The 12,150-nt window shown below is 44.1% G+C and overlaps 1 protein-coding gene across 1 annotated transcript in view; it reads left to right on the plus strand.

Moving 5' to 3' along the window:
* Positions 1-8,455, plus strand: part of nbeal2 (neurobeachin-like 2) — a 257,591-nt gene extending 249,136 nt beyond the window's left edge. The window contains exons 54-55 of the mRNA XM_067978873.1: positions 173-308; positions 1,982-8,455. Of these exons, the coding sequence (XP_067834974.1) occupies positions 173-308; positions 1,982-2,086 (241 nt within the window). The 3' untranslated portion in view covers positions 2,087-8,455. The remainder of the gene's footprint in view (positions 1-172; positions 309-1,981) is intronic.
* Positions 8,456-12,150: the final 3,695 nt, after the last annotated feature.

A 12,150-nucleotide genomic window follows, 5' to 3' on the forward strand; every position in this document is an offset into this window, starting at 1 on the left:
GCAAAGGTGGTTAAATGGAATGAGGTACAGATCAGCCATGATCTAACTGAATGGCGGAAGAGGCTCGAGGGGCTGAATGACCTACTCCTTTTCCTAAGTGCGGTGATACAGAAACAAGTTGATCTTTGTTCTGGCTTGACCCCTGTTAATTAATTGCTGTTTTTTTTTTCAGTTTGAAGAGTGCAATGCAGCCAATGGTCATGAACGTTCCCATTCACTGTGTCTCCGTTACCAAAGATAACAGCCATATTCTAGTGGGATTGAATGATGGGAAACTGATTATGGTGACATCAGGCAAACCCCCTGAGGTAAAACCTATAGAAGGCACAGGAAGCTGAGTGGAAAAACAGTAATTACACAACAACTTGCATTTATATAGTGCCTTTTAATGTAGGAAAACATCCCATGGCGCTTCACCGAAGCATAATCAGATAAAAATTTACATCGAGACAAAGAAGATGATATTAGGAGGGGTGATTAAAAGCTTGGTCAAAGAGATAGGTTTAAGGAGGGTCTTAAAGGAGACCATCCAGAGAGAGGTGGAAACATCTCAACTTCATGTGTGCCAGCTTGGATCAGTCGTTCGAACTAAGGTCATGGGTTCAAGATCCACTCCAGAGACTTGAGCACGTAATCTAGTCTGACTCGCAGGTGCAGCACTGAGAGCTGCAATGTCGGAGGTACCATCCCATTGGATGAGATATTTGCAATGTGTAGAAGGTTTGAAGAGCAACAAGTTATTCCGGCCAATGTTTTTCCAGCCACCAACACCACCGAAACAGAATAACAGGTCATTTATCTGATTTTCTGTTTGTGGGACCTTTCTGTGTACAATTTGGCTGCTGTGTTTGGCTACTTAACAATAGTGACTACGCTTCAAAAAGTAATGCGTTGATTGTGAAGCACTTTGGGACGTCCCAAGGACATGAAAGGCCCTATATAAACGCAAGCTCTTCCTTTCATGCATTGGGTGGTGACGGGGAATTGGATGGTCTAGTTCGTCAAAATGTTGTTCATTTACACCTTTGGGACCAAGGTTTGAATGCAGCTCAGACTGATGGAATGGCAGTGTCCCCTCTCTGTCCTCTTCCATTTTCCACACTAGCCATCCCTCCCAGCGTAGTACACATATTGTCGCTGCTCTCCCCCAAAAAGGCTGTGGATGTTGGGTCAGTTAAAAATTCAAGACTGAGATTGATCATTTTTTTGTTAGATAAGGGTATCAAGGGATATGGAGCTAAGGCGGGTAAATGGAATTGAGGTACAGATCAGCCATGATTAAAATTAAATGGCGGAATACGCCCATGGGGACGAATGGCCTACTCCTGTTCCTATATTCCAAATAGTGTTTGGTTTCATAATGTGGATTCACGCCCATTAGGAACTAGATTGAATCTGTTTCCCTTAAAAATGGGATTATGATGATGATTCATCAGTCTGCGATTGGATTCAAATTCAGGCCCAGAGTTGAAAGGACAGTGTCCCAATCAACTACCTTACCCAGCTCTCCCTAAGCCCTTTGAAAAAAGCTTCCAGATACACCCAATGGAAGTTTGGTACCTACTAGGGACGAGAAAGCCCAGGTTTGATTCTTAGTCTTTGCTGTGTTAGGTGCTCTCTGCCAGAGCAGTAGTGCTCTTTCGGTAACCTTGACACCATGATTTAAAGAGAGGCAGAATTTAGCCAGGGCTCCTGCTCTTGCTCCTCATCCACTGACTCTGCTGAAAAGTGACTATCACATTTGGGTAAGGACGCAATCGGGCTCAGCTATGGTGGCCTCCACAGTCGAACAGCCTGATGACGCTCACTGTCTATGTTCACGCATCAAGAACAGTCACGTGGGTAAGATACCGTAGGGTTGCTAATGTTCACGGACCCACAGCTCAACTACAGTCAGCACCTTCAGTGGGGAAGAGGAGGGGAGAGGGATATTGATGGTTGGTAGCAGCGCCTCTTATTTTAATCAATGTGCTTGTTTCAGATGCGGTCGGCCCAGTTCGCCAGGCGGCTGTGGAGTTCCACCAGGCGCATTTCCCAAGTGTCGTCCGGAGAAACGGAGTACAAGATTGACACGAGCACAAAGTAGCACTGTCCTATGACAGGTCGTATTCCACTGAAAATCCACCTTCTGTTACAATCTGCAAAAAAAAACTTCTATTTATTTAAAAAGAAAAAAAAAAGTGAAAACTCAGCGAAGCTGGCAGGCAGGAGAAGCGGAAGGTTGTGCTTTATCGTTCACGTGTGATGAGCTGTTTTTCCCAACCAAAACGCCTGCTCGGATCCAAAGGATTTAAAGAGAAGAATGTTTACAAGGAAAGTGGAAAAGGGATCAGATACCTTAATAATGCAAGGATTTTTACATTCTTTTTTCTCTCTGCACAGTGCGAACTACTGAATCATGTAGAATGAGATAGTTATTACTCGGGTGTGAAGAGATTAATAACTCTCAGTTTGGGAGGGGGGATTTCTTATGGGGGCAGGACACCTTTTTAAAAAAAAAATTGGTCTGAATCTTCGTCTTTTCTATTTTGTTGTCACGGTAACATATTGGGATGAGTTATAAACACAACAGGACATATTGGTCAAGATTTAAATACTTGTACAGGATTATTATCAACTAACAGCTGGTGTATAAGCCGGCCACCGTAACAGCTGGTGTATAAGCCGGCCACTGTAACAGCTGGTGTATAAGCCGGCCACTGTAACAGCTGGTGTATCTGTCATCCATTTTCCTGCTTTAAATCTCCTGTATGTGCAGATTTACTGTATCTGTTGGTGTTGAGTAGAATGTGACTCACTGTTAGATCAAGGACTCTGAAATCATCCACTCTCCAATTTATAGAATTCGATATTGGATTGAAAGGTTCCCACAGAGGAAGCCAACGCAATGATGATGCTGTTCTTACCCCTAGATTCTGTTTGCTCTTTTAGTAAATATAAGGGCTGGTGCCACGCTCCCAGAAGGAAGCACCACTCCCAGGGAGCACATGACAGGAAGCAGTGAGCCATGATTTTCCCTCGGTTTATTTTCAAATCGTGTGCTGTGCCCGCTGTGCTCTCCCTGCAAGCACCGTTCACTCCTGGAAGGGCAGAATTATCTCCATTATCCTCTGTCAATTTCTTTTTCATAAAGCACGATATCCAGTAATGATACCAGAGATGGATCAACATTACTGCAACAGTGCCTTCCCCAATCGTGTTATCAGGGTGGCAATTCTTCTCTCCCATCTGGTTTCCAACATCTCTCTGTTGCAACTCTTCCTATTTCTTTCCCTATTACAGATGACATCGCTCCTTTCCTTTGATTCTTCTAAGCTCCAACGCACTCTTCTCCCTTACTTTCTTAACGTGTTTAAATCAAGACTCAAGACACTGACTCCTACTCTTAACCCAATTTTCTTCCTCCAAGACTTCAGAACTGTGGAAGTCCTGACCTCCTATTCCTCCTGCAATCTACATACTTTTAAAACCAAAGGTTGTAATCACCTAATCACTATTTCTTGATTTACTTGTCTTCCCTTGCACTCTTCTCAATCTTAGAGCTATCCTGCAGTACAAGCCTTAGGCTTTCATTTTTGCTTCTCAATAATAGAGAATTAAGTTGACTCCTTGAGCCCAACAATGGATCTGAATATCTGGATAAGGCTGCCTGACTGGTTTCAGAATCTAGATTGAATGTTTTTTTGGGGGTGATGCAAGTCGTCCAAGAATAATTACAGTTAAGCCGGGCATCTGCAATTGGGGTGTGATAGTTTGTCTTAGTCCTCTTGGGCAATAGGGGAAGAAGGGGGAAGAGTCAGCCAGGGTTCCCTCTCCTGATCATTGTACCTGAGGATGGGATTGAGCTTGTCTGTCAGGGCCTTGTGGTTAAACAATGTCCTGACACTCGCTGTCTGGGCTCAGATGTACCGAATGGGCACTTGAGTGAAATACCAAAGTCACGAGCCCATGGCATGAGTCTGCACCTTCAGGAAAGAAATGGAAAGGAGAAAGAACTATCCAACTAGATGCTGGAAGATCAGAGAATGAGTAATAACCACTTCACTTGGTTATAAGCCGTTTTAATAGGTTTTATTTTTACACATTGACTTTGTTGTAAACTTGGAACACTGCTGAAATGAAAGAGGGGAATCATTCATCGGTTATGGATCTGGACATGGTCCTCTTTTCATTTCTCACAGGATTGATAATATGGCACATTTTCATTCCTTGCCCGCCCCCCACCATCACTACCACCTCAGCACACTTCCTCGTGGTTTAACAAACCATATCTGTTTAAAAATGGAGGGCTGAACTGCAATTCCTAAATATTGGTGTGTGGCTAAGGGGATTACCCAATTGGGATACTCACAGGTTTCCTCATTTCAGTTCTCTATAGCAAAACTTCTCTTTAAAAATTCATTAGAAAGGATTTCATTTGTTTTTCTTTAATGGACGTTTAAGGCCTGTTATGCCGGTGTCTTTTTTTTTAAGTGTATTTTGAGAATAATGGATGTTTTAAAATAATTTTGATAAAAAAACCCAAACTATTTAAATTTCGAAGGATCAGATTTGTAGGGAAAACAGTTTATAGGTCCGTGTGCTATTCAGCTCCAAAGCTTCTTCGGCAGCACCTTCCAAACCCGCGATCTTCTAGATCTAGAAGGACAAGAGCAGCTTGTGCATGGCAACACCGTCACTTCCAAGTTTCCCCCCAAGTCAGACACCATCCTGACTTGGACACATATCTCCGTTCCTTCATCGTCGCTGGGTCAAAATCCTGGAACCTTAACCACATGGACTGCATCGGTTCAAAAAGAAGGCTTCACTACCTTCTCCAGGGCAACTCGGGATTGGTAATAAATGGTGGCCTTGGGATGGACATGTGGCCTTGGCCCAGCAGGGAGCAACAGCAGGCAGGGTATTGTGATTTGATGTGGGGGATACATGTGTATTGGCTAACAGACAACTGGTCTCTCTCTTTGACCAATGAAGACTTGACTGAATATTTTGTGTAAAAGTTATTCCAGAGAGGCTCTCCCTCATGAGGCCTCAAGTGTGCAACGTGAGTCTGAGCCACACAGACCAGGAAGGTCACAGTTTCTATCCTTGATCCTTGCCGAGATCTCAGTTTGGGCAGTGGGGGAGACACCAAAATTGGTCTCAGCAACCTTGGGCTAAAGGGAAGGGTGGGGGTAAATCAAAGAGGATTCCTCCTCCTGTATCCAGTGACTCCTGCTGGAATCACGCAGATGCAATCATTAATGGGGATGAATTGGGCTTGGCCTCCATGATCTTTGGATGACCACTCAGATGAGATATTGGAGGGCTGTTGACACCGCAGCATAAGTCGCTGCTTCTAGGAGGAAGTCATAAAACTGGGGTTAAGAGAAAAGCCCTACCTGGATTTTCAGGTATAGAACCGCTACATTAGTGAATCTGCCAACAGCACTGGCTTCAAGTCTTACAGTCTGAAATGAAGCCTGCGCTCGTTTCAGGTGGCAGCCAGAGCTGCTTAATAAAAGGCCGTGACCAATTTAGCAGTAGCCCGAAATCCCTTACAGATTGGTTGCGGTCCTCTGCCCTACTAAATTGGTTATCGTTATACCCATTTTAGACCAATAGAACAGACACAACGATGTTAAATTTGGACCCCAGTGTCACTAACATACACAGTGCTGGGAGGAATTATTGGGCCGAACAGTACAAGGGGGATAAACTAATATCAATAGAATACAGGGCCAAATATCCATGTGGTGCTCATCCCAACAAAGTTCATGCGGTCAGGGGGAAAGTCCTTCATTCATGTGCCTGCCCCCGCGTGAGTATCTGCACCATTCATAGAGAGTTTCTAGGGCATCCGCCTGTCCTATTTTTTATGTTTCTATTCTACCACAGAAGGCAGTGGAGGCCAAGTCATTAGATGTATTCAAGAAGGAGATAGATATATTTCTTAATGCTAAAGGGATCAAGGGATATGAGGAAAAAGCGGGAACAGGCTACTGAATGGTGGAGCAGGCCGAAGGCCTACTATGGCTCCCACTTTCTATGTCCTAGGGGTCCGGGAATCCCAAGCAAAGTCGGCTTTTGAAAGGGAGCCTCAGAAAGAAAGATTCAGCTGCCCATTGATTCTCCCCACCCATATCCCTTTGTAAGGAAGCCAAAATAATTGCTAAAGTGTAAAAAATATTTGGGGGTGGGGTTTCAGACAGTGTCCCAGTCCTGAAGACCCAATGTGGGCCCCAGAACCACCATTCTCGAGTCCGATATGCCACTTTCCTCTAAGCATCAGCTGCCAACCGCCAGCCATCCCAGGCCTGGGATGTGGGAATTCCCGGCATTGGGAGTCCCTGTTCCTGCTTCCTCCCCCTTCTTTGTGTAAGGTCGCCAGAGGCTCCACCACCAACAAAGGCTGCAAGCCCTAATCCTGGCCTGATTTGTGGTCCTTCCTCCATGATCCTGGCAGAGTTTTAATGGGAAGGCGCCTAACAGGCCCGTTGATTTTCGGGCCTACAGTAATAGAATCATAGAAAATTTACGGCACAGAAGGAGGCCATTCGGCCCATCGTGTCCGCGCCGGCTGAGAAATGAGCCACACAGCCTAATGCCATTTTCCCACATTTGGTCCGTAGCCCTGCAGGTCACAGCTCTTCAGGTTATTTTTTAAATGAGTTGAGGGTTTCTGCCTCTACCACTCTCTCAGGCAGTGAGTTCCAGACCCCCACCACCCTCTGGGTGAAAACATTTTTCCTAATTTCCGCTCTAACCCTTCTACCGATCACTTTAAATCTATGCCCCCTGGTTATTGGCCCCTCCGCAAAGGGAAACAAGTCCTTCCTATCCACTCTATCTAGGCCGCTCATAATTTTGTACACCTCAATCAAATCACCCCTCAGCCTTCTCTGTTCCAAGGAAAGCAACCCCAGCCTATCCAATGTGTCATCATAGTCGGGAAATGGCGGGAGCTGGGAGCAGTCACTGGGCCCAACAATCCCAGTTTGTGTGCATTTTTGGGCTCAGTCATTTCTCCCAGCCAAGACCCTGCCTATTCTGACTGTCGATCCAATGACGTTAATCCTGCTCTATATCAACGCCAGGCTTAGTAAAAGTTGAGCTAGGGAGAGAGGAACAATCAGCCCGGTTTCTCGCTCCTGATCACTATCCAGTCATTGTTGCCCGAATGTGTACATACGTGGTCGTTATCTTAAAATAAGGGTACATATATTTCAAACATACTGCTGGCAGGATGAATACTGTGTGGGTTTTTTTGTATAAACTTTAATGTATATCTGGATTGAATTGGTTAGGCTTGTTGGAGACGTGAGAGAAAAATAACATGATTGTCAGAAAAGGCTAGAAATTTGATATAAGATTTGTCACCATGTATTTGAGCACTGTGATTCATACAAAAGAGAGTTGATTCTCTGTGGATCTGTAATTTGTGTAGTAGACTTTGTGGGTTTTTTTTTGGAGGGGTTTTGACAACGGAGAGTAGTTAAGCTTCTTCAACATTGGTGTCCTGCACTATGGGTCTTAACCCTACATTTAGGCTCCTCAGCAATAAAAATAGCGACTGCTAATTCGACAGCAAGACCCTTATAGACTTTGTGCTCAATCTCCTCCAATGCCTGAGTCATAAAGATCCCAGGTTTTGCTACTTGTCAGCAACGAGTTTGCTCATCTCAGCTGAGGGTAGCAGTTGGGTGAGTCGCTACGATGAGCCTCAGTGCTCCTGGATTGGGAGTGGGGAGGGGTTTCAACCATAATTACTACTTCTGATCACTAATAAGTGATTATTGCTGCAAAGTGTCCCTGCATATGTGGACACTGGGCTCTGATGTCCTTCACAGGAATCAGTATCTAGTCTTGGACATGAGATAATGGCCACCCTGAGCAGGGTACTCATAAGCCTGGCATCAGTCATGGGACTATACCCCAGCGAGAGACAGGAGAACAGGTTGTGGTGGGGGGTCGCTGAGTAAAATTTGGTGTAAAAATTTTCGGTTTCAAGATCAGGGCAGGGGTCTTTTATCTTGACAGCAATAAACATCAAGGCTCATAGCTGTAGGTAATTTTTCTGTTAGCATTCAATTTAAAACTAGGTAAAATCAAAAAGCCAATACTTTTTGGATTTAAAGTTTTTCTTTTTTCAAAAAAAGAACACCAGCCTGTGTGTTTATTCCACTACCCGATCGCAGAGCAGATTTGTTTTGATGAGTGTACATTCCCATTATCATTGAGCTGTTTTTTTTGAATCTCAATGAATTTATGTACAGGTGAAATTGTTTCTTTACTTTCTATTTTTCTGTGCGTGTATATATATAAATGCGGATTATATATTAAAGAAAGGGAAAAATGCCTTAAATGTAAAAATCAGTGGCCTTTTATTGACCCGTTCTCTTACTGCTTGTGGGTGTATGTGACTTGAACTTTTGCTTTGAAAAACATTAAAAATGAAAAACGTTTTATATATATATTTTTAAAATGTCTCTTTTGATTTGTCTGTCTACATTTCTACATTTGCCAAATCTCACTTTCATTTTCTCCCTCTGATTTCTCTTTGTGGGTTTCTGTTCCTCTTTCATTCTCGTTTATTATTATTACAACTTCAGTTCCTCCTGTCTCATTTCCTTCTCGGCTTTTTTTTAAAGCATGGGAAGCATGCAGAATAAAACTCCGACAGCTTTCTGTCAAGAAGCACAGTCAGGTCTGAGACAGCACAGTCTGCCTCTGCCAGTCTGCATAAAGCACTCTTTGGTCAGGCATATCGGGTATGGTAGTACAGTGGTTATGTTACTGGACTGATAATCCAGAAAACATGAGTTCATATCCTGTCGTGGCACTTTGAGAATTTGAATTCAGTTTAAAAAAAACAATCTGGAAATAAAAAGCTGTTATCAGTAAAAGTGACCATGAAGCTATTGGATTGTCGTAAAAACCCAACTGGTTTACTGTTGTCCTTCAGGGAGGGAAATTTTGATGCATGATTGAACCCAATCTACCCCTATGCACAGATATGCCCTGCCCCATATTGTACTAGGCAAAATAAGGCAGCCTTTGCCCACAGAACTATACCACAACTTACATTTATATAGTAGCTTTAACATTGAAAAACATTTCAAGGCACTTCACAAAGGTGTAAGGAAGTATAATATGGAGGCCAAATGAAAGGAGATATAAGGTGGGGGATCAAAAGCTCAACAGTAAGAGACAAAAAACAAACCTTACTCTGCCCTTGTGTGTCAGTAGTTCTCTGCTTATATTTACTTCTTCCCTCTGTGATATTCCCTGTACAGAAGGAGTGGTGTGATGAAGTGCAGTTAGCTTTGGGTCTGGAATGCAAAGGATCAGTGGTAACTGCAACAGGGTTCAAGTGTGGCGGGCATTCAAACTGCCCCAGGTCAAACCAAAGAAAGAACGAACTTGCATTTATATTTTTTTTTATTCGTACATGGGATGTGGGCCAGCATTTATTGTCCATCCCTAATTGCCCTTGAGAAGGTGGTGGTGAGCCGCCTTCACAACCTCATGCTGTCCCAAAGTGCATTACAACCAATGAAGTACTTTGGAAGTGTAGTTACTGTTGTAATAGAATCATAGAAAATTTATGGCACAGAAGGAGGCCATTCGGCCCATCGTGTCCATGCTGGCTGAGGAACGAGCCACCCAGCCTAATCCCACCTTCCCGCATTTGGTCCGTAGCCCTGCAGGTCACGGCTCTTCAGGTGCACAGCCAGGTATTTTTTAAATGAGTTGAGCATTTCTGCCTCTACCACCATCTCAGGCAGTGAGTTCCAGACCCCCACCACCCTCTGGGTGAAAACATTTTTCCTCATTTCCACTCTAATCTTTCTACCAATCACTTTAAATCACTTTAAATCTATGTCCCCTGGTTATTGACCCCTCCGCTAAGGGAAATAGGTCCTTCCTATCCACTCTATCTATCATTTTGTACACCTCAATTAAATCACCCCTCAGCCTCCTCTGTTCCAAGGAAAACAACCCCAGCCTATCCAATCTGTCATCATAGCTGAAATTCTCCAGTCCTGGCAACATCCTCGTAAATCTCCTCTGCATCCTCTCTAGTGCAATTACGTCCTTCCTGTAATGTGGTGAGCAGAACTGTGCGCAGTACTCAAGCTGTGTCCTAACTAGTGTTTTATACAGTTCCAGCATAACATCCCTGCTTTTACATTCTATCCCTTGGCTAATAAAGGAAAGCATTCCATATGCCGCCTTAAGCACCTTATCCCTGCCCACCTTGGGGATCTGTGGGCATGCACTTCCTCTACACCGCTCAGTATCCTCCCATTTATTGTGTATTGCCTTGCCTTGTTTGCTCCCCCCAAATGCATTACCTCACACTTCTCTGGATTGAACGCCATTTGCCACTTTTCTGCCCATCTGACCAGTCCATTGATATCTTCCTGCAGTCTACAGCTTTCCTCCTCACTATCAACCACATGGCCTATCTTTGCATCATCTGCAAATTTCTTAATCATGCCCCTACATTTAAGTCCAAATCGTTAATGTATACTACAAAAAGCAAAGGACCTAGTACTGAGCCCTGTGACATCCCACTAGAAACAGCCTTCTAGGTGCAAAATCTCCCATCGACCATTACCCTTTGCTTCCTGCCACTGAGCCAATTTTGGATCCAATTTGCCACATTCCCTTGGATCCCATGGGCCTTTACTTTTTTGACCAATCTGTCATGTGGGACCCTTGCTAAAATCCATGTAGACTACATCAATTACGCTACCCTCATCGATCCTCCTTGTCACCTCCTTGAAAAATTCAATCAAGTTAGTCAGACACGACCTCCCTTTAACATATCCGTGCTGACTGTCCTTGATTAGTCCGTGCCTTTCCAAGTGACACAGTTTATCCTGTCCCTCAGAATTGATTCCAATAATTTGCCCAACACCGAGGTTAGGCTGACTGGCCTGAAATTACTCTGTCTATCCTTTGCTCCCTTTTTAAACAACTGTACAACATTAACAGTCCTCCAATCCTCCGGCACTACGCCTGAATCCAGTGACGTTCGTAAAATGATTGTTAAAGCCTCCACTATATCCTCCCTGGTTTCTTTTAACAGCCTGGGATACATTTCATCCAGCCCTGGTGCTTTATCCACTTTCAAAGATGCTAATCCCCTTAATACTTCCTCTCTCACTATGTTTATCCCATCCAATATTTCACACTCCTCCTCCTTAACTTCAAGTCCTGCCTCATCCCTCTCTAATGTAGAAAACATAGCAGCCAATTTGTACACAGCAAGACCACAAACAGCAATGAGATAAATGACCAGATAATCTGTTTTAGTGAAGGTGAACAATGGATAAATGTTGAGAGAACTTCCCCCGCTCTTCTTCGAATAGGGCCGTGGGATCGTTTACGTCCACCTGAGGGAGCAGACGGGACTTCAGTTTAATGTTTCATCCAAAAGACACTGTCTCTGACTGTGCAGTACTCCCTCAGTACTGCACTGGAGTGTTAACCTAGATGATGTGCCCAAATCTCTGGAATGGGACTTAAACTCACGACATTCCGACTCTGAGGCGAGATTGCTACCAATGAGCCAAGGCTGACACCATAACATTGTTGTGCTTGGCATGAATGCCTGGTCTATATTAACACTACTTCTGACAATTGCTGGGCTGATGAGAAAATTACAGGCAGAGAAATGAAGAGATGCATTTAAGAGTCACCTTTAATGTGAAAAGACTACCCAAGAGACTTTACAGTGGTTTGTGGAAAATGGACGCCAAGCTAAAAAAGGAGTGATTAAAATTGTTCAGAGGGTTTTAATAGGGTCTTAAGAGGATTGGTAGGTGGAGAGGTAGAAGGGATTGGGGAGGCAGTTGCAGAGCATGGTCCCTAGGCAGCTAAAGGCACGGTCACCAAGGGTGGGGCAAAGGGAAGGGGGGAGATGCTCAAGAAGCAGATTCAGAGCAACCAACCATATACATTAAGCTCTTTTCCCAGTTCTCAACTGCACTATATTTATGTATGCTCAGATTCTCCTCCATTTTTATTTCCAGAATGGCCAACATTGCCCACTCCACCCTTTAAGTTGGCGCCAAAGACTGAGACTTTCAGCACGTGGTGGAGGCGAACGAATGGTATCACGTGACTGCGTGCGTCGCGTTTCCATGGCGACCGCGGCCA

The sequence above is a fragment of the Heptranchias perlo genome, chromosome 3, assembly GCF_035084215.1.
Source record: "Heptranchias perlo isolate sHepPer1 chromosome 3, sHepPer1.hap1, whole genome shotgun sequence".
NCBI classification, from domain to species: Eukaryota; Metazoa; Chordata; class Chondrichthyes; order Hexanchiformes; family Hexanchidae; genus Heptranchias; species Heptranchias perlo.